This window comes from Salvelinus fontinalis, chromosome 1, assembly GCF_029448725.1.
Source record: "Salvelinus fontinalis isolate EN_2023a chromosome 1, ASM2944872v1, whole genome shotgun sequence".
Taxonomy (NCBI): Eukaryota; Metazoa; Chordata; class Actinopteri; order Salmoniformes; family Salmonidae; genus Salvelinus; species Salvelinus fontinalis.
The window spans coordinates 11,904,582-11,927,019 of NC_074665.1; the positions used below are offsets into that span (position 1 = coordinate 11,904,582).

At 46.5% G+C, this 22,438-nt stretch overlaps 1 protein-coding gene across 4 annotated transcripts in view; it reads right to left on the reverse strand.

Moving 5' to 3' along the window:
- Window positions 1-4,806: 4,806 nt before the first annotated feature.
- The window catches only part of LOC129815866 (myocardin-like), a 96,355-nt gene continuing 78,723 nt past the window's right edge, over window positions 4,807-22,438 (reverse strand). Inside the window, exons 4-12 of one of the 4 annotated variants that reach the window (XM_055870141.1) lie at window positions 17,216-17,311; window positions 16,779-17,095; window positions 16,485-16,641; window positions 15,811-16,335; window positions 8,521-9,021; window positions 8,069-8,215; window positions 7,580-7,702; window positions 7,157-7,214; window positions 4,807-6,795 (exon numbers count right to left, since the gene is read on the reverse strand). In XM_055870141.1, the coding sequence (XP_055726116.1) occupies window positions 6,260-6,795; window positions 7,157-7,214; window positions 7,580-7,702; window positions 8,069-8,215; window positions 8,521-9,021; window positions 15,811-16,335; window positions 16,485-16,641; window positions 16,779-17,095; window positions 17,216-17,311 (2,460 nt within the window). In that variant the 3' untranslated portion in view covers window positions 4,807-6,259. Of the gene's footprint in view, window positions 6,865-7,156; window positions 7,215-7,579; window positions 7,703-8,068; window positions 8,216-8,520; window positions 9,022-15,810; window positions 16,336-16,484; window positions 16,642-16,778; window positions 17,096-17,215; window positions 17,312-22,438 lie in introns of all 4 variants that reach the window. The other 3 variants (XM_055870053.1, XM_055870237.1, XM_055870195.1) reach the window with 3 other exon arrangements.

Genomic DNA, 22,438 nt, shown 5'->3' on the forward strand with positions numbered 1-22,438 from the left:
CATTGTGTTGTTTACGTGTTCCCTTTATTTTTTTGAGCAGTGTATTTTGGGAAGAACAATGCAAGATCAAAACGGCAGTATATGAGTTTATGTTAATCAATCTAATTTTTATCATAAAGGAATGTCAAATATAAATATGATCAATGTATAAATAAAAAATAAATGAAAAAAAATAAATAACTAAGTGAGAAGAAGATATAAATGGGTGAATTTTCCAAAGGTCAAAAACCAAACAATAAATAATAATAAAAAAGTATAATATAGGATGACATTCAGACAGATTTCCTTGCAATACTTCTGACTTTCTAGCTATGATGGATCCTTGCACTAAAAATTTATCAAAGCTGTGTGATAAAGGTGGTGAACCATGGACTGTGCAGTACCATAGCGTTCCACATTCATGTTGTCTTGAATAATTATGGATGCTTTGTGTGGCCAGAGTAACAGCTACATTGTTTGGTGTGATGGGATATGGACAGAGTGCTCCATTTGAAATACCAAGAGCGTTCTTGTTGAGAAGTGTTTAAGGCACAATCCGAGTTAAATATTGCTCTCTCGTCCTACAATCCATTTATTTCTGCATCTGAAGACACTTTTATCGAAACTGAGACAAAGGGGTTTTCCACCCTAAAGGTACATATTTGGTCTTCATATTATTATATTGTAAATAAATCCACTAGTAATGTGTGAGAAAAAACCCATACCAAACACTTGCATGGAACTTTGGCAAATTCTTTCACTGCAAATACATTCTAGGTTTAAGCAAAGTGTGCCAATAATCTACGCTAATCAAGGTGCAAAATGTGAGATTTTAAATATTTACATAGAAAATATCAAACTACATACTAAAATGACACATTTGATTCTGTGATAGTTTCTAAAGTGTTCTCTCCCACACCACAGACAAATATCCAGACCTCAACTTGTCTCTGTCACTAACAATATAATATTTACAAATGTGGCATTCGATGTCATCCAAATCAGTTTGTAATCTCCTTTTGGTTTCCAGTAATAAAAACAAAGACTCACTGTTCACAAATAACACATTGATTGTCAAAATATGTATATCTTCAAGTCTAGGTGGCATATTACTTCAAACTGTACGAAACTACTTGCATATATTCTATAGATTTATTAAGGCAACGTTGTAATATTTTTGGGGCCGTAGTATTCATTTAATGAACATCATTGATGGATCTATCCAGATTCATACTGCTTTTATAGTTGTGCGCATCATTGTCCAAGAAGACAAAGATAATTTCAAACAGCACCCGGTGACTGCTTATTGTGTACCCCCCAAAAAACGTTTCAATGTCCGTGAACAACAAACTATAATGTGATTCTGTTGTTGTATAGCCCTTTGCCGGGCCGCGACTCTGCTTGTGGTTCTTTGGTAAATCGTTGCACTTAAAATCCCATTGTAAATTTCCCTGGAAGCGGTTTTGGTATCTAGGGCAAATTTGGCGAGATTTATTCAGCTGGTCTTTGGTTGCTGGTCAGTGTTGTCTCTAGTCAGTATTTTGTCTCTAGCTATTTTATTTTGCTAACTGGGTCATAGTTGCTAACTAGTTTCCTCCGGTGTCTTTTTCTAGGTAACTTGCTAGCTAGACACTATAGTATCTTGTTGTGTTTTCTAGGTAGCTAGCTAGTAACTTTAGCTAGACACTAACGTAATCTCACTCACTTTTGTACATCGCCTTGGTCCATACAATTGACCTTATTTTAGCGCCCAAAAAACGTAAAACTTCCAGATCAACTGTAATGTCAATACCATTGTAAAGCACAATTTCTCCCCTTTCCAACAAAATTCAAGCCGAAACCTCCACGCTGCCCATTTCTACATGATTCAAGAAGGCAATGAGCTCCAAAGGGTCTTTTTAAAAATGGCGGGCGGGGAAGCTAAACTAATGCGTGGCAGTGAGAAGGAGAGATGTGTGGGAAAACGTTTTTTTTTTTTTCATTCAATCTGTCCAATTTATCACCTTATCGCCTCTAAAATGAAAATGAAACACTATAAAGAGTTTATGTGTCATTACATACCTATTTGAAGGTTTGTGTCGAATTTGAATCGGGATTTTAGGGCGGTGCTAAAGTGATCTTCAGAAGTAAACAGCGGCTATCCCCCCATACCCCGTCACTGTCCATTTCTTGTTTTTAAACGATGAGAGAAGTGCTACACCTGGTGGAGAGCGATTGTAAGACAGAAATAGTTGCTTTATGCGTGCTGTACGTTATGGCATGACACGTCACGATGTAACGGAGGGTCAGTTTTTTCAACTTTTCTCCAATACTATAAAGCCATTACCATGTAATGTTTACGTTAGTCTCTTGTGTTTTCTAGGTAACTAGCTTGTAGACATTTACATTTACATTTAAGTCATTTAGCAGACGCTCTTATCCAGAGCGACTTACAAATTGGTGCATTCACCTTATGACATCCAGTGGAACAGCCACTTTACAATAGTGCATCTAGATCTTTTAAGGGGGGGGGGGGGGGGGGGGGGGGGGGGGGGGCAGAAGGATTGCTTTATCCTAGGTATTCCTTGAAGAGGTGGGGTTTCAGGTGTCTCCGGAAGGTGGTGATTGACTCCGCTGTCCTGGCGTCGTGAGGGAGTTTGTTCCACCATTGGGGTGCCAGAGCAGCGAACAGTTTTGACTGGGCTGAGCGGGAACTGTACTTCCTCAGTGGTAGGGAGGCGAGCAGGCCAGAGGTGGATGAACGCAGTGCCCTTGTTTGGGTGTAGGGCCTGATCAGAGCCTGAAGGTACTGAGGTGCCGTTCCCCTCACAGCTCCGTAGGCAAGCACCATGGTCTTGTAGCGGATGCGAGCTTCAACTGGAAGCCAGTGGAGAGAGCGGAGGAGCGGGGTGACGTGAGAGAACTTGGGAAGGTTGAACACCAGCCGGGCTGCGGCGTTCTGGATGAGTTGTAGGGGTTTAATGGCACAGGCAGGGAGCCCAGCCAACAGCGAGTTGCAGTAATCCAGACGGGAGATGACAAGTGCCTGGATTAGGACCTGCGCCGCTTCCTGTGTGAGGCAGGGTCGTACTCTGCGGATGTTGTAGAGCATGAACCTACAGGAACGGGCCACCGCCTTGATGTTGGTGGAGAACGACAGGGTGTTGTCCAGGATCACGCCAAGGTTCTTAGCGCTCTGGGAGGAGGACACAATGGAGTTGTCAACCGTGATGGCGAGATCATGGAACGGACAGTCCTTCCCCGGGAGGAAGAGCAGCTCCGTCTTGCCGAGGTTCAGCTTGAGGTGGTGATCCGTCATCCACACTGATATGTCTGCCAGACATGCAGAGATGCGATTCGCCACCTGGTCATCAGAAGGGGGAAAGGAGAAGATTAATTGTGTGTCGTCTGCATAGCAATGATAGGAGAGACCATGTGAGGTTATGACAGAGCCAAGTGACTTGGTGTATAGCGAGAATAGGAGAGGGCCTAGAACAGAGCCCTGGGGGACACCAGTGGTGAGAGCGCGTGGTGAGGAGACAGATTCTCGCCACGCCACCTGGTAGGAGCGACCTGTCAGGTAGGACGCAATCCAAGCGTGGGCCGCGCCGGAGATGCCCAACTCGGAGAGGGTGGAGAGGAGGATCTGATGGTTCACAGTATCGAAGGCAGCCGATAGGTCTAGAAGGATGAGAGCAGAGGAGAGAGAGTTAGCTTTAGCAGTGCGGAGCGCCTCCGTGATACAGAGAAGAGCAGTCTCAGTTGAGTGACTAGTCTTGAAACCTGACTGATTTGGATCAAGAAGGTCATTCTGAGAGAGATAGCAGGAGAGCTGGCCAAGGACGGCACGTTCAAGAGTTTTGGAGAGAAAAGAAAGAAGGGATACTGGTCTGTAGTTGTTGACATCGGAGGGATCGAGTGTAGGTTTTTTCAGAAGGGGTGCAACTCTCGCTCTCTTGAAGACGGAAGGGACGTAGCCAGCGGTCAAGGATGAGTTGATGAGCGAGGTGAGGTAAGGTAGAAGGTCTCCGGAAATGGTCTGGAGGAGAGAGGAGGGGATAGGGTCAAGCGGGCAGGTTGTTGGGCGGCCGGCCGTCACAAGACGCGAGATTTCATCTGGAGAGAGAGGGGAGAAAGAGGTCAAAGCACAGGGTTGGGCAGTGTGAGCAGAACCAGCGGTGTCGTTTGACTTAGCAAACGAGGATCGGATGTCGTCGACCTTCTTTTCAAAATGGTTGACGAAGTCGTCTGCAGAGAGGGAGGAGGGGGGGGGAGGGGGAGGAGGATTCAGGAGGGAGGAGAAGGTGGCAAAGAGCTTCCTAGGGTTAGAGGCAGATGCTTGGAATTTAGAGTGGTAGAAAGTGGCTTTAGCAGCAGAGACAGAAGAGGAAAATGTAGAGAGGAGGGAGTGAAAGGATGCCAGGTCCGCAGGGAGGCGAGTTTTCCTCCATTTCCGCTCGGCTGCCCGGAGCCCTGTTCTGTGAGCTCGCAATGAGTCGTCGAGCCACGGAGCGGGAGGGGAGGACCGAGCCGGCCTGGAGGATAGGGGACATAGAGAGTCAAAGGATGCAGAAAGGGAGGAGAGGAGGGTTGAGGAGGCAGAATCAGGAGATAGGTTGGAGAAGGTTTGGGCAGAGGGAAGAGATGATAGGATGGAAGAGGAGAGAGTAGCGGGGGAGAGAGAGCGGAGGTTGGGACGGCGCGATACCATCCGAGTAGGGGCAGTGTGGGAAGTGTTGGATGAGAGCGAGAGGGAAAAGGATACAAGGTAGTGGTCGGAGACTTGGAGGGGAGTTGCAATGAGGTTAGTGGAAGAACAGCATCTAGTAAAGATGAGACAAGAGACATTGTAGTCTCTTGTGTTTTCTAGGTAACTTGCTAGCTAGACACTATAGTATCTTGTTGTTTTCTTGGTAGCTAGCTAGACACTAGTCTATTGTGTTTTCTAGGTAGCTAGCTAGTAGCTAGACATTATAGTCTATTGTTGTGTTTTCTAGGTACCTAGCTAGTAGACACTGTAGTTTCTTGTTGTGTTTTCTAGGTAGTTAGCTAGCAGCTAGACACTATAGTATATTGTTGTGCTTTCTAGGTAGCTAGCTAGTACCTAGACACTATAGTCCATTGTTGTGTTTTCTAGGTAGCTAGCTAGTAGACACTAGTATCTTGTTTTCTTGGTAGCTAGCTAGACACTATAGTCTATTGTTGTGTTTAGGTAGCTTAGCTAGCTAGTAGCTATAGTCTCTTGTTTTGTTTTCTAGGTAACTAGCTAGTAGACACTATAGTATCTTGTTGTTTTCTTGGTAGCTAGCTAGACACTAGTCTCTTGTTGTGTTTAGGTAGCTTAGCTAGCTGGTAGCTAGACACTATAGTCTCTTGTTATGTTTTCTAGGTAGCTAGCTAGTAGACACTATAGTTTGTTGTGGTTTATAGGTCGCTAGCTAGTAGACACTACAGTCTCTTGTGTTTTCTAGGTAGCTAGCTAGTAGACACTATAGTTTCTTGTTGTGTTTTATAGGTAGCTAGCTAGTAGCTAGACGCTATAGTCTATTGTTGTGTTTTCTAGGTAGCTAGCTAGTAGACACTATAGTCTATTGTTGTGTTTTATAGGTAGCTAGCGAGTAGCTAGACGCTATAGTCTATTGTTGTGTTTTCTAGGTAGCTAGCTAGTAGCTAGACACTATAGTCTATTGTGTTTTCTAGGTAGCTAGCTAATAGACACTATCGTTTCTTGTTGTGTTTTCTAGGTAGCTAGCTAGCAGACACTAGTATCTTGTTGTGTTTAGGTAGCTTAGCTAGCTAGTAGCTAGACACTATAGTCTATTGTTGTGTTTTCTAGGTAGCTAACTAGTAGACACTATAGTTTCTTGTTGTTTTCTAGGTAGCTAGCTAGTAGACACTATAGTTTATTGTTGTGTTTTCTAGGTAGCTAGCTAGTAGACACTAGTTTATTGTTGTGTTTTCTAGGTAGCTAGCTAGTAGACACTATAGTCTCTTGTTGTGTTTTCTAGGTAGCTAGCTAGTAGACACTATAGTCTCTTGTTGTGTTTTCTAGGTAGCTAGCTTGTATCCTGCTGTGTTGGGGGCTGGCATGTAGCCCACCGGTTAAGAGCGTAGGGCCAGTAACCAAAAGGTTGCTGGTTTGAATCCTTGAGCCGACTCATTGAAAAATCAGAGCAAGGCACCTAATTGCTCCTGTAAGTCACTCTGGAAAAGAGCGTCTGCAAAATTGATAAAATATTGTTATTTTTGTAGGTTGCTAGCCAGATAGTGGCTAGCTGGTCCATAGCTAGTCTCCGGTGTTTCACCAGTGCTCTAGATGAAGGTCCATGGCTGTATTCAGGTTGATGTCTGTAACATCCAGGAACTCTGTGTTGAAGATGCTTGACCCGGTGGGAGGGACAGAGCTGAATCCCATAGCCAAGCTCGGGGGCGTCAGGTCCAGCCATTCCATCGTCTCCCACGGCGACTCGCTAAACGTCATGCCGACCATCCCCTGCACCTCGGCCACGGACGTCACTTTGGAGTGGATGGGAGATTGAGGTGTTGGGGTTTCCATCAGGCCCCTGTTGGAGAGCAGTTTGTCCTGGTGGTGGTGGTTCGGACCGGGGTAGCCCTCTAGTCCAATATCCCCCTCCTCTCCCTGCCCTGATTCCTCTGCGGCCATCTTGAGAAGGGCGACCTCACCCCCTCGGCCTAGGGGGCTTCCCAGCAGGGTCTCCAGGTGGCTGTCTGCAATGTGATTGGCTGTGTGGTCATAATTGAGCTGGGAGGGGGACAGGTGTTCGTAGTGTCTTTGGTGGAACTTTGGGTCGGCAAGGTCGGTGGTTCCAGGGGACACTGTAATGTGAGGCACAACTTTGGTTACAGAGGACCTCTCCCTCTCTTCTCTGGCGTTAGCTGGTATCTCTTGAAGAGAAGAGGATGGGGGGAGAGGGAGTCACAGCACAGAGTGGGATTTAATACCCATGTAAGAGGGAAATCTGGAGTTACTTAACTAAGGGGCGAAGGATGGTGCGTAGGCAGGCAAACTGACTAGTACCTTATGAAGGGGAACTGAATTGCTGCAGTTACTAAGCCATTATTCATTCGTAACCATAGCAACAACATGCACTGACAGCTATATCGCTACTCAATTTGTAAGACTACACATTGTATGCATCACACACATTTGAGATTGATTCTGAGTCAGTTCACCCACCTCCACTCTCTATGAGCACATCCAGAAGCTCATCCATCTGCTGACTTCTGGTCAGTTGCTAAAAACAAGAATTACAAATGGTATTAAGACTTGTTACATTTGTGCTTTATCAATTCTTTCGACCCAGTCCAAAGATTATGATTGGAATATGGCTATACTATTGATGTTATTGCTGTCTGACAGTATTGTTCTACAGTATTGTTCTTGGGGCAACCACAACTCTACATAACACAACCATACAACAGTCAGCTCTGAAGAAACAGTCAAACTTGGTCAAGGGTGCAAAGTGTGCAATGGATGAAGTGATGGATGGATAAACAAAGCAGGTGAGAGAAAGAGGACGCCTCGGAGGTTCCAACAATGAAACAAAAAACGTTGGCCAGCCATGATCAGGAGCAGAGTTTAGTGTATCGTTTAGTTTACCTGCTTGACTGCATCCTCATAGCAAGGGGGCTGTCTAGATGCAGCTGAATCTGAGCTACAGAAGGCGGGGGACGAGACCGGGCACTTTTGGCCAACGTGCTGGGGACAGGGCAATATAGGTATCTATATGAAAAAAAAAAAATGGCGAAAAAGGTTGTATTACTGATTTGATTTTGTGTAAGAAACTCTAATCTATGAATCCTGATTTTTTTTTAAACCAAGATGCTTAAAAAAAAGTGGAGTTACTGAGAAAATTAGATTTCTAGCTCAAAAGGATATAGTGGGAGGGAACAGCTGAGAATAGCTTCATCTTTCTCAAAAGATTGAGTTGTGAAGAGTATCATGAACCTCATGATGGAAGTTTTAGAGAGAAGCTACACATGAATGGAAGGCAGAAAATGTGTTAAAGTGAATGTGATGGCTGGATATGTGACACACAACCACGTCAATCCGCTACAGACTAAGTTTAGACAGAAGAATAGCTCTCACCTTCTGCTGCATTTTTGGGTTCTTGGACTTAAGGTTGACCCTGTGGTTCAGGCTGTTGTCGGCTGAGTTGGGGAGCGCTGACTGAAGGCCTCTCTGGTCAGAGGGATAGGAGCCGTTTACAGCCTGGCCTTCATTCTTCTGGGGAATCTGTTAGGAGAGCATACATGACCAAGGGGGTGGGGGGGCATGTCTCACCCCACATTCAGAAATTGAATTCTTGCACCCCATAGTTTTATCATTGGAATGTGATACAAAAACGAGGCGGTGGTGTGCTTTAGGACCATGCGGACTCCTCCGAGGAGTCAGGTAGATTCTCCTCCCTCCCCACTTCTAAAACCAAAGTTGCTCTCCTGATCATGACCACTGAGAATAGAGTCACAACAAACACTATAAAGGGCGTTTAACCATTAAGTATCTGAAGACTCATAACAAACATACTGCCTAAGGCATACCTGCATGTTGCAGGGCCTGGTGCTGGCCTGGTTGAGGGGATGGCTGCACCCGTCTCTGCCCAGCGGCAGTGACAGCAGGTAGGGGTTGTTGGGGGAGGAAGGCTGGGGGCTGTTGGACGTCTTCGTGATGGGCGAGTCTTCAGGAGAGCACTGGGGGCTCAGGAAGGCACACATGCCTGAGGGACTTCCAGAGGAGGGGGTCTGATCCAGGCATCGTGGCCCACCAGGGCCCCCCATACTGGGCAGGGAGGCACCGCAATGGCCCATCCCCTCCATGCAGCTTCCTGGAGGACTCTTTAGGTGCTTGGGGGAGGAGAAGGGACAGCTGGAGGAGAGGGACATGGGCTCCTGCTTGACTGTCACCCCAAAGAAGTGCTGCCCCATCAGGGACGGGGATTGCTGGAGGGGAAGGTGGTGGGGCTGGGATGGAGCCAGTAAACCCTCCTGTGTGGCGCCATGGCAACGCTTCCTCTTGTGCAGCTGCATCTTGAGCTCCTCCACCTGTTGAACAACAGGCTGTTAACAGTAGGTCAGCTGTTGATCAACAGGCTGTTAACAGTAGGTCAGCTGTTGAACAACAGGCTGTTGACAGTAAGTCAGCTGTTGAACAACAGGCTGTTAACAGTAGGTCAGCTGTTGAACAACAGGCTATTAACAGTAGGTCAGCTGTTGAACAACAGGCTGTTGACAGTAGGTCAGCTGTTGAACAACAGGCTGTTGACAGTAGGTCAGCTGTTGAACAACAGGCTGTTGACAGTAGGTCAGCTGTTGAACAACAGGCTGTTGACAGTAGGTCAGCTGTTGAACAACAGGCTGTTGACAGTAGGTCAGCTGTTGAACAACAGGCTGTTGACAGTAGGTCAGCTGTTGAACAACAGGCTGTTGACAGTAGGTCAGCTGTTGAACAACAGGCTGTTGACAGTAGGTCAGCTGTTGAACAACAGGCTGTTGACAGTAGGTCAGCTGTTGAACAACAGGCTGTTAACAGTAGGTCAGCTGTTGAACAACAGGCTGTTGACAGTAAGTCAGCTGTTGAACAACAGGCTGTTGACAGTAGGTCAGCTGTTGAACAACAGGCTGTTGACAGTAAGTCAGCTGTTGAACAACAGGCTGTTGACAGTAGGTCAGCTGTTGAACAACAGGCTGTTGACAGTAGGTCAGCTGTTGAACAACAGGCTGTTGACAGTAGGTCAGCTGTTGAACAACAGGCTGTTAACAGTAGGTCAGCTGTTGAACAACAGGCTGTTAACAGTAGGTCAGCTGTTGAACAACAGGCTGTTAAAAATAGGGGGTGCTGTTGGGACTTTAATATTTACGTTCCAAAATTAAACTGCCTCGTACTCAATTCTTGCTCGTACAATATGCATATTATTATTACTATTGGATAGAAAACACTCTCTAGTTTCTAAAACCGTTTGAATTATTTCTCTGAGTGAAACAGAAGTCATTCTGCAGCACATTTCCTGTCAGGGAGTGAGATTTCAGAAATCGAGGTCTCTGTTCTGAGGCCAGTTTATAAGTCCCCATGTAAGCCATCGGGCTACATGCACTGCATACGCCTTCCTCTAGATATCAGTAAGCGGGGAGAATTTGAATGGCGTGGATTGCGCAATCTGGGCCACTATAAAGGATCATGGAACGGAAGTAACGTTCTTTTCAACGGGGCATCTGGCGCAAGGGGACATCACAATGGCGTCCTGCAAAAGCTTTCGTTTTAGCAGTTCTATATCTCCGGTCATGTTTTTATTCGTTATAGGTGTTAAAGACATCATAAGGTAGTTAATTTAAACCGACTTATAGCAGTTTATATCAGTTTATTGCGATTTTCTGGGATTTCTTTGTGACGCGCTATCACGAGTTGGACACCTCTCCAGTGGGTGGCTATCGTTAGCTGCTATTTCTACAGGGGAAGAGGACATCTTTCAACCAAAAGACGATTGTTCTGGAGAAAGGACACCTTGCCCAAGATTCTGATGGAAGCTCGGCAAATAGTAAGCAATCTTTATGTTGTTAATTCGTATTTATGTTGACAAATGTCAAATAATAATTTGCTTTTGCGCACGCTGTATTGAGCAGTAACGTTAATTTTAAAAATCTAACTCAGCGATTGCATTAAGAACTAATTTGTCTTTCATTTGCTGTCCAACCTGTATTTTTTTAGTCAAGTTTATGAATAGTTTTCGATTAGAATAGGTTCCTCTCCAAGATGGCGCCGGACAGATTGCTTGAAGTTTTGGATACTAATCACATTGTATAACAACGATTTGTGCCGCTAAATATGCACATTTTCGAACAAACTCTATATGCATTGTGTAATATGATGTTATAGGACTATCATCTGAAGAATTCTGAGAAGGTTAGTGAAAAAATTAATATATTTTGGTGGTTTATACGTTATCGCTATTTTTGGCTTGAATCAATGCTGTTGTGATGTTTGCTATTGTGGTAAGCTAATATAACGCTATATTGTGTTTTCGCTGTAAAACACTTAGAAAATCTGAAATATTGGCTGGATTCACAAGATCTGTGTCTTTCATTTGCTGTACGCTGTGTATTTTTAAGAAATGTTTTATGGTGAGTAATTAGGTAATACACGATGGTCTCTGTAGTTATTCTAGGTGCTTTGGTGAGAGTTGTGATGGGGGCTGCAATGGTAAACTATGATTTATACCTGAAATATGCACATTTTTCTAACAAAACATATGCTATACAATAAATATGTTATCAGACTGTCATCTGAGGAAGTTGTTTCTTGGTTAGTGGCTATTTATATCTTTATTTGGTCGAAATTGGTGATAGCTACCTATGCAGGAAAAAAATGGTGGACAAAAAAGTTGTGCCTTTTGCTATCCTGGTTAGCTAATAGATTTACATATTGTGTCTTCCCTGTAAAACATTTTAAAAATCAGAAATGATGGCTGGATTCACAAGATGTGTATCTTTCATCTGGTGTCTTGGACTTGTGATTTAATGATATTTAGATGCTAGTATTTACTTGTGACGCTATGCTAGGCTATGCTAGTCAGCTTTTTTACTAGTGGGGATGCTCCCGGACCCGGGATTGGGAGGAAGTAGAAGTTAACAGTAGGTCAGCTGTTGAACAACAGGATGTTGACAGTAGGTCAGCTGTTGAACAACAGGCTGTTAACAGTAGGTCAGCTGTTGAACAACAGGCTGTTAACAGTAGGTCTGCTGTTGAACAACAGGATGTTGACAGTAGGTCAGCTGTTGAACAACAGGCTGTTAACAGTAGGTCAGCTATTGATCAACAGGCTGTTAACAGTAAGTCAGCTGTTGAACAACAGGCTGTTGACAGTAGGTCAGCTGTTGAACAACAGGCTGTTGACAGTAAGTCAGCTGTTGAACAACGGGCTGTTGACAGTAGGTCAGCTGTTGAACAACGGGCTGTTGACAGTAGGTCAGCTGTTGAACAACAGGCTGTTGACATTAGGTCAGCTGTTGATCAACAGGCTGTTGACATTAGGTCAGCTGTTGAACAACAGGCTGTTGACATTAGGTCAGCTGTTGAACAACAGGCTGTTAACAGTAGGTCAGCTGTTGATCAACAGGCTGTTGACAGTAGGTCAGCTGTTGAACAACAGGCTGTTAACAGTAGGTCAGCTGTTGAACAACAGGCTGTTAACAGTAGGTCAGCTGTTGAACAACAGGCTGTTAATTCTTGCCACTAGGGGGGTGCCATTTCGACATAGCACAAATGTGTACCCAATGTAAACGGCCTCGTACTCAATTCTTGCTCGTACAATATGCATATTATTCTTACTATTGGATAGAAAACACTCTCTAGTTTCTAAAACCGTTGGAATTATGTCTGTAAGTGAAACAGAACTCGACTTAGAGCACTTTTCCTATGTCTGTGTGAGAATGGCAAATTTTATCATCTGCTTTGAGACCTGTCTTTAACTTTGCCTGTCTTCTATTGGTTGAGATGCACTGCATACGCCTTCCCCTGGCTGTTAGCGAATAGGGAGAGTTGAAATGGCGTCTCTACGTAGTTCCCAAAGTTTATAAATTGATTGGAACCGAGGTGTCCGGCCTTTTGGGACCTCGCGCTGACGCAAAGAGGGTCTTGGCATGTCTTTTTAGAACCTCTGGATTTAGCTCCTAGATGTATCCGGCTCTGTTTTTATTCGCTATAGGCTTTAAAGACATCATAATCTTGTTATTTTGAACCGAATTATACCAGTTTATGTCAGTATATTGCGATTTTCAGGTATTTATTTCCATGCCGCTGTAGAAACTTGGGTGTCTCTCTCTCGAATGCCATTCTGTACTGCTAATTGCAACGTCAAAGGAAACATTCTCCAACCCAGCAAAGATTATTTTGGCCAACGGACACCTTTCCCAAGATTCTGATGGGAGTTCAGCTAATAGTAAGTACTATTTATGCTGATAAAACGTTGTTCTGTTGAAAAATGTATTAGACGCAATTATTTTCCGTGTAGCGTTGCGCTATCGCACCCTGTATTGTACCCAGTATTGCGCAGTAAGGTTAATTTAAAAAATGTAATTCAGCGATTGCATTAAGAACTAATTTGTCTTTCAATTGCTGTCCAACCTGTATTTTTTTTGTCAAGTTTATGAATAGTTTTCGATAAGATTAGGTGCCTTTCCAAAATGGCGCCGGACAGATTGCTTGATTTTTTGCCCACTAAACACGTTGTGTAACCACAAATTGTGCGGCTAAATATGCACATTTTCGAACAAACTATATGCATTGTGTAATATGATGTTACAGGACTGTCATCTGAAGAATTCTGAGAAGGTTAGTGAAAAAATTAATAGCGTTTGGTGGTTTATAACGTTATTGCTATTTTTGGCTTGAATCAATGCTACTGTGTGACTGACTATTGTAGTAAGCTAAGATAACGCTATATTGTGTTTTCGCTGTAAAACACTTAGAAAATCTGAAATATTGTCTTGATTCACAAGATCTGTGTCTTTCAATTGCTGTACGCTGTGTATTTTTAAGAAATGTTTTATGATGAGTAATTAGCTAATACACGATGGTCTCTGTAGTTATTCTAGTCATTTTAGTGATAGTTGTGATGGGGGCTGCAATTGTAAACTATGATTTATACCTGAAATATACACATTTTTCTAACAAAACCTATGCTATACAATAAATATGTTATCAGACTGTCATCTGATGAGGTTTGTTTCTTGGTTAGTGGCTATTTATATCTTTATTTGGTCGAATTTGTGATAGCTACTGATGCAGTAAGAAAATGGTGGAGTAAGAAAATTGTTGTCTTTTGCTAACGTAGTTAGCTAATAGATTTACATATTGTGTCTTCCCTGTAAAACATTTTAAAAATCAGAGAAGATGGCTTGAGTCACAAGATCTGTATCTTTCATTTGTTGTCTTGGACTTGTGATTTCATGAACATTTTATTTTATGATATCCCTGTAACTTTAGGCTAGGCTATGCTAGTCAGCTTTTGTGATGGGGGGGATCCCGGATCCGGGTTTGTGAGGCGTTAGAGGTTTAACAGTAGGTCAGCTGTTGAACAACAGGATGTTGACAGTAGGTCAGCTGTTGATCAACAGGCTGTTGACAGTAGCCAGCTGTTGACAGTAGGTCAGCTGTTGATCAACAGGCTGTTGACAGTAGGTCAGCTGATTGTTGATCAACAGGCTGTTGACAGTAGGTCAGCTGTTGAACAACAGGCTGTTAACAGTAGATCAGCTGTTGAACAACAGGCTGTTAACAGTAGATCAGCTGTTGAACAACAGGCTGTTGACAGTAGGTCAGCTGTTGAACAACAGGCTGTTGACAGTAGGTCAGCTGTTGAACAACAGGCTGTTGACAGTAGGTCAGCTGTTGAACAACAGGCTGTTAACAGTAGGTCAGCTGTTGAACAACAGGCTGTTGACAGTAAGTCAGCTGTTGAACAACAGGCTGTTGACAGTAGGTCAGCTGTTGAACAACAGGCTGTTGACAGTAAGTCAGCTGTTGAACAACAGGCTGTTGACAGTAGGTCAGCTGTTGAACAACAGGCTGTTGACAGTAGGTCAGCTGTTGAACAACAGGCTGTTAACAGTAGGTCAGCTGTTGAACAACAGGCTGTTGACAGTAGGTCAGCTGTTGAACAACAGGCTGCTGACAGTAGGTCAGCTGTTGAACAACAGGCTGTTGACAGTAGGTCAGCTGTTGAACAACAGGCTGTTAACAGTAGGTCAGCTGTTGATCAACAGGCTGTTGACAGTAGGTCAGCTGTTGAACAACAGGCTGTTGACAGTAGGTCAGCTGTTGAACAACAGGCTGTTAACAGTAGGTCAGCTGTTGAACAACAGGCTGTTGACAGTAGGTCAGCTGTTGAACAACAGGCTGTTAACAGTAGGTCAGCTGTTGATCAACAGGCTGTTAACAGTAGGTCAGCTGTTGAACAACAGGCTGTTGACAGTAGGTCAGCTGTTGAACAACAGGCTGTTGACAGTAGGTCAGCTGTTGAACAACAGGCTGTTAACAGTAGGTCAGCTGTTGAACAACAGGCTGTTGACAGTAAGTCAGCTGTTGAACAACAGGCTGTTAACAGTAGGTCAGCTGTTGAACAACAGGCTGTTAACAGTAGGTCAGCTGTTGAACAACAGGCTGTTGACAGTAGGTCAGCTGTTGAACAACAGGCTGTTAACAGTAGGTCAGCTGTTGAACAACAGGCTGTTAACAGTAGGTCAGCTGTTGATCAACAGGCTGTTAACAGTAGGTCAGCTGTTGATCAACAGGCTGTTAACAGTAGGTCTGCTGTTGAACAACAGGCTGTTAACAGTAGGTCAGCTGTTGATCAACAGGCTGTTAACAGTAGGTCAGCTGTTGAACAACAGGCTGTTGACAGTAGGTCAGCTGTTGAACAACAGGCTGTTGACAGTAGGTCAGCTGTTGAACAACAGGCTGTTAACAGTAGGTCAGCTGTTGAACAACAGGCTGTTGACAGTAGGTCAGCTGTTGAACAACAGGCTGTTGACAGTAGGTCAGCTGTAGAACAACAGGCTGTTAACAGTAGGTCAGCTGTTGAACAACAGGCTGTTGACAGTAGGTCAGCTGTTGATCAACAGGCTGTTAACAGTAGGTCAGCTGTTGAACAACAGGCTGTTAACAGTAGGTCAGCTGTTGAACAACAGGCTGTTGACAGTAGGTCAGCTGTTGATCAACAAGCTGTTGACAGTAGATCAGCTGTTGAACAACAGGCTGTTGACAGTAGGTCAGCGTAGCCTTGCATTGCTCTTTAGGGACAACATAGCTATATGGATTGGAACAGTGAGGTTACTCACCTGTCTCTGTTCCTGGTGCAACTTCCACGTCAGCTCCTCAATCACTTTCTGTTTTTCCACCAAAATCTTCTCCTTCTCCCGCTCCATTCCTCCGACCTCCCCTCCCTGCAGTCCTACCCCGCTCAAACCCCCTCCCCCCTGGCTTTCCTCAGCGCTGAGGTGGCCTGGGGACGGCTGGATGCAAAACAGTGGAGAGGAGGACATGGGCATGCCGCTGAAGCTGTCTGGGAGTGAGCCGCTGAGGGAGAGGTCTGAGGAAGCGGGGGATATGGGTGGGGTGGAGGAAGTGCTGGGGTAGGGGTAATACCCCCCCTGGGAGAGGGTGCTGGAGGAGGAGGGGGACTGGTAGGAGGACAGGGACCCCGTGGGGGTGACAGGGAAGGTGGCCGTGCTGTTGTCATTGGAGCCTGAATGGGAGGGGCTTGAGGTGTGGTCCTTAAAGGGACAGAGTCTCTCGATGAGGGCCATCTTGGTCCCTGAGACTGGCATGCCCCGGATACGCAGCTGCTGTCTGAGCTCCGACACCTGTTGGATGGAGGGAGAGAGGGAGAGAGGAGGAAGGGGGAGAGAGGAACGGAGAGAGAGAAAAAAAACAGTATGTGAGTTCTCTTTCCAACTTATACTAAGGAATATTTCCCTCACTCTACGGAGAGAGAGAGAGAGAAAGTACCTACCTTCAGGTCATCCAGGTTAGGTGGGAGAGGAGCAGGTTTGACTGGTGAGATGTTGGTTTGACCGGAGTATGTGGTCTTCACTGAAGACAAGGAGCTACTGTTGACTGTGTTAGTAGGAAAACTGGAGCCACACACCATCAACTGCTGACTGGATTGTCTACAGATAGGAGAACATGAGATTTCTGGGAGATAAACACCACAAAAGGCAACAATATTATGCAACATTTAGTAAATTGAAGGCCAGATCTGAGACATGGGGTTAGGGTTAGACCACTCCCTATCCGAGGTACTCACTTCTGGGCTTGGGCCGGCTGGTGCAGAGGCTCGTAGTTGAAGCTATGCTGGTGTTGCTGTGTGTGTTGGGCATGTTGGGAGTGTGTGTACTGTGAGTGTGTGTGCGAATGTGTGTGTGCATGTTTCTGTTGGCTGAGGATCTGCAGCTGTAGGAAGAGCTGTTGCTGCTGCAGGAGCCTGGTATAGGCTGAGTCCATGGGAGGCGGGGACTTCTCGGCCTTTTGGTCCGGAGGGATGTACTGGTGGTACTTCAGCTTCTTCACCTTAGGCTTCATGTCTTTGGGTTTTTTGTGGCGGTTCTTGTCTGGCGTCTTGGACTGTAGAATCAAATGGGAGAAAAAGTGAGGACATACTATTAAATACAATACAAGTTGATGTTCTCTCATGGGATGCATCGTCTATAAACAGGTCTATGACAGTATAGGGTCTGTTCCTACGTTGACTACGGCCGCTGGGGCTGCAGACTGCCTATCGTTAGCCACAGACAAGCCATCTTCCTGGCTCTGATCAGACGGGTCTCTGTTCTGACACCCCTGGAACACAAAGACAAAGATGTTAACGCAGAAAATGCCAACTACATTCACTGGTTGGCCAATCTGAAAACAACAAGATGAATTCAAAGACAACCCAAATAAATTCATTAAATTATTGAAAAAAGGAAAAAAAATGTTGACATTTGAAAATAGGAACTGGGTACTAAGTCCAAGGTGACTTTCGGTTAACACTTAAATCAGCAAACAGTTTATGACAGAAACTTCTAGTGACTGTTGGGAACGATGTCATCATCTCTGTCCACAGAGTGAGGAGAGGGGTGTGGAATGCAGGGAGTCACAGATGATAAAACACAGGAAGCAGTAGCCAGCAACACACTGTGTCTGTGCGAGACAGACTAACTGGCAGGGAGGAATGTGAAAAGAACAGTCACTCACGTTCCAACGGTCACTAGAGAACCCTTGGGTAGGATGCTGTAGTTCTCCCAGCCACCACAGGAGGGAAGTATTACCTGTCTAGGGCTGGTGATGAGGAGGAGTATTACCTTTCTAGGGCTGGTGATGAGGAGGAGTATTACCTTTCTAGGGCTGGTGATGAGGAGGAGTATTACCTTTCTAGGGCTGGTGATGAGGAGGAGTATTACCTTTCGAGGGCTGGTGATGAGGAGGACTATTACCTGTCTAGGGCTGGTGAGGAGGAGGACTATTACCTGTCCAGGGCTGGTGATGAGGAGGGGTATTACCTGTCTATGGCTGGTGAGGAGGAGGAGAATTACCTGTCTAGGGCTGGTGAGGAGGAGGAGGAGTATTACCTGTCTAGGGCTGGTGATGAGGTGGAGGAGTATTACCTGTCTAGGGCTGGTGAGGAGGAGGACTATTACCTGTCTCGGGCTGGTGAGTAAGAGGAGGATTACCTGTCTAGGGCTGGTGAAGAGGAGTATTACCTGTCTAGGGCTGGTGATGAGGTGGAGGAGAATTACCTGTCTAGGGCTGAGGAGGAGGAGTATTACCTGTCTAGGGCTGAGGAGGAGGAGTATTACCTGTCTAGGGCTGGTGAAGAGGAGGAGGAGAATTACCTGTCTAGGGCTGGTGATGAGGAGGAGGAGTATTACCTGTCTAGGGCTGGTGAGGAGGAGAATTACCTGTCTAGGGCTGGTGAGGACGAGGAGGAGAATTACCTGTCTAGGGCTGGTGATGAGGAGGAGTATTACCTGTCTAGGGCTGGTGAGGAGGAGGAGGAGTATTACCTGTCTAGGGCTGGTGAGGAGGAGAATTACATTTACATTTAAGTCATTTAGCAGACGCTCTTATCCAGAGCGACTTACAAATTGGTGCATTCACCTTATGATATCCAGTGGAACAGCCACTTTACAATAGTGCATCTAAATCTTTTAAGGGGGGGGGGGGGGGGTTAGAAGGATTTCTTGATCCTATCCTAGGTATTCCTTAAAGAGGTGGGGTTTCAGGTGCCTCCGGAAGGTGGTGATTGACTCCGCTGACCTGGCGTCGTGAGGGAGTTTGTTCCACCATTGGGGTGGAACAAAGGTATTACCTATGTAGGGCTGCTGTGGAGGAGTATTACCTGTCTAGGGCTGGTGAGGAGGAGGAGGAGAATTACCTGTCTAGGGCTGGTGATGAGGTGTAGGAGTATTACCTGTCTAGGGCTGGTGATCAGGAGGAGGAGAATTACCTGTCTAGGGCTGGTGAGGAGGAGGAGGAGGAGAATTACCTGTCTAGGGCTGGTGAGGAGGAGGAGTATTACCTGTCTAGGGCTGGTGAGGAGGAGGAGATTACCTGTCTAGGGCTGGTGATCAGGAGGAGGAGGAGTATTACCTGTCTAGGGCTGGTGATGAGGAGTATTACCTGTCTAGGGCTGAGGAGGAGGAGTATTACCTGTCTAGGGCTGGTGAGGAGGAGGAGGAGTATTACCTGTCTAGGGCTGGTGAGGACGAGGAGGAGAATTACCTGTCTAGGGCTGGTGATGAGGTGGAGGAGTATTACCTGTCTAGGGCTGGTGAGGAGGAGAATTACCTGTCTAGGGCTGGTGATGAGGAGGAAGAGTTACCTCTCTAGGGCTGGTGATGAGGAGGAGGAGGAGTACTACCTGTCTAGGGCTGGTGATGAGGAGGAGGAGTATTACCTGTCTAGGGCTGGTGAGGAGGAGTATTACCTGTCTAGGGCTGGTGAGGAGGAGTATTACCTATGTAGGGCTGGTGCGGAGGAGTATTACCTCTCTAGGGCTGTTGAGGAGGAGTATTACCTGTCTAGGGCTGTTGATGAGGAGTATTACCTGTCTAGGGCTGGTGATGAGGAGTATTACCTGTCTAGGGCTGGTGAGGAGGAGTATTACCTGTCTAGGGCTGGTGAGGAGGAGTATCACCTGTCTAGGGCTGGTGAGGAGGAGGAGGAGTATTACCTGTCTAGGGCTGGTGAGGAGGAGGAGGAGAATTACCTGTCTAGGGCTGGTGATCAGGAGGAGGAGGAGTATTACCTGTCTAGGGCTGGTGATGAGGAGTATTACCTGTCTAGGGCTGGTGATGAGGAGTATTACCTGTCTAGGGCTGGTGAGGAGGAGGAGTATTACCTGTCTAGGGCTGGTGAGGAGGAGGAGTATTACCTGTCTAGGGCTGGTGAGGAGGAGGAGTATTACCTGTCTAGGGCTGGTGAGGAGGAGGAGGAGTATTACCTGTCTAGGGCTGGTGAGGAGGAGGAGGAGTATTACCTGTCTAGGGCTGGTGAGGAGGAGTATTACCTGTCTAGGGCTGGTGAGGAGGAGTATTACCTGTCTAGGGCTGGTGAGGAGGAGGAGGAGTATTACCTGTCTAGGGCTGGTGAGGAGGAGGAGGAGTATTACCTGTCTAGGGCTGGTGAGGAGGAGGAGGAGTATTACCTGTCTAGGGCTGGTGATGAGGTGGAGGAGTATTACCTGTCTAGGGCTGAGGAGGAGGAGTATTACCTGTCTAGGGCTGGTGATGAGGAGGAGGATTATTACCTGTCTAGGGCTGGTGAGGAGGAGGAGGAGAATTACCTGTCTAGGGCTGGTGAGGGCGAGGAGGAGAATTACCTGTCTAGGGCTGGTGATGAGGAGGAGTATTACCTGTCTAGGGCTGGTGATGAGGAGGAGGAGTATTACCTGTCTAGGGCTGGTGAGGAGGAGGAGGAGTATTACCTGTCTAGGGCTGGTGAGGAGGAGAATTACATTTACATTTAAGTCATTTAGCAGACGCTCTTATCCAGAGCGACGTACAAATTGGTGCATTCACCTTATGATATCCAGTGGAACAGCCACTTTACAATAGTGCATCTAAATCTTTTAAGGGGGGGGGGGGGGGTTAGAAGGATTACTTCATCCTATCCTAGGTATTCCTTGAAGAGGTGGGGTTTCAGGTGCCTCCGGAAGGTGGTGATTGACTCCGCTGACCTGGCGTCGTGAGGGAGTTTGTTCCACCATTGGGGTGGAACAAAGGTATTACCTATGTAGTGCTGCTGTGGAGGAGTATTACCTGTCTAGGGCTGGTGAGGAGGAGGAGGAGAATTACCTGTCTAGGGCTGGTGATGAGGTGTAGGAGTATTACCTGTCTAGGGCTGGTGATCAGGAGGAGGAGAATTACCTGTCTAGGGCTGGTGAGGAGGAGGAGGAGGAGAATTACCTGTCTAGGGCTGGTGAGGAGGAGGAGTATTACCTGTCTAGGGCTGGTGAGGAGGAGGAGATTACCTGTCTAGGGCTGGTGATCAGGAGGAGGAGGAGTATTACCTGTCTAGGGCTGGTGATGAGGAGTATTACCTGTCTAGGGCTGAGGAGGAGGAGTATTACCTGTCTAGGGCTGGTGAGGAGGAGGAGGAGTATTACCTGTCTAGGGCTGGTGAGGACGAGGAGGAGAATTACCTGTCTAGGGCTGGTGATGAGGTGGAGGAGTATTACCTGTCTAGGGCTGGTGAGGAGGAGAATTACCTGTCTAGGGCTGGTGATGAGGAGGAAGAGTTACCTCTCTAGGGCTGGTGATGAGGAGGAGGAGGAGTACTACCTGTCTAGGGCTGGTGATGAGGAGGAGGAGTATTACCTGTCTAGGGCTGGTGAGGAGGAGTATTACCTGTCTAGGGCTGGTGAGGAGGAGTATTACCTATGTAGGGCTGGTGCGGAGGAGTATTACCTCTCTAGGGCTGTTGAGGAGGAGTATTACCTGTCTAGGGCTGTTGATGAGGAGTATTACCTGTCTAGGGCTGGTGATGAGGAGTATTACCTGTCTAGGGCTGGTGAGGAGGAGTATTACCTGTCTAGGGCTGGTGAGGAGGAGTATCACCTGTCTAGGGCTGGTGAGGAGGAGGAGGAGTATTACCTGTCTAGGGCTGGTGAGGAGGAGGAGGAGAATTACCTGTCTAGGGCTGGTGATCAGGAGGAGGAGGAGTATTACCTGTCTAGGGCTGGTGATGAGGAGTATTACCTGTCTAGGGCTGGTGATGAGGAGTATTACCTGTCTAGGGCTGGTGAGGAGGAGGAGTATTACCTGTCTAGGGCTGGTGAGGAGGAGGAGTATTACCTGTCTAGGGCTGGTGAGGAGGAGGAGTATTACCTGTCTAGGGCTGGTGAGGAGGAGGAGGAGTATTACCTGTCTAGGGCTGGTGAGGAGGAGGAGGAGTATTACCTGTCTAGGGCTGGTGAGGAGGAGTATTACCTGTCTAGGGCTGGTGAGGAGGAGTATTACCTGTCTAGGGCTGGTGAGGAGGAGGAGGAGTATTACCTGTCTAGGGCTGGTGAGGAGGAGGAGGAGTATTACCTGTCTAGGGCTGGTGAGGAGGAGGAGGAGTATTACCTGTCTAGGGCTGGTGATGAGGTGGAGGAGTATTACCTGTCTAGGGCTGAGGAGGAGGAGTATTACCTGTCTAGGGCTGGTGATGAGGAGGAGGATTATTACCTGTCTAGGGCTGGTGAGGAGGAGGAGGAGAATTACCTGTCTAGGGCTGGTGAGGGCGAGGAGGAGAATTACCTGTCTAGGGCTGGTGATGAGGAGGAGTATTACCTGTCTAGGGCTGGTGATGAGGAGGAGGAGTATTACCTGTCTAGGGCTGGTGAGGAGGAGGAGGAGTATTACCTGTCTAGGGCTGGTGAGGAGGAGAATTACATTTACATTTAAGTCATTTAGCAGACGCTCTTATCCAGAGCGACGTACA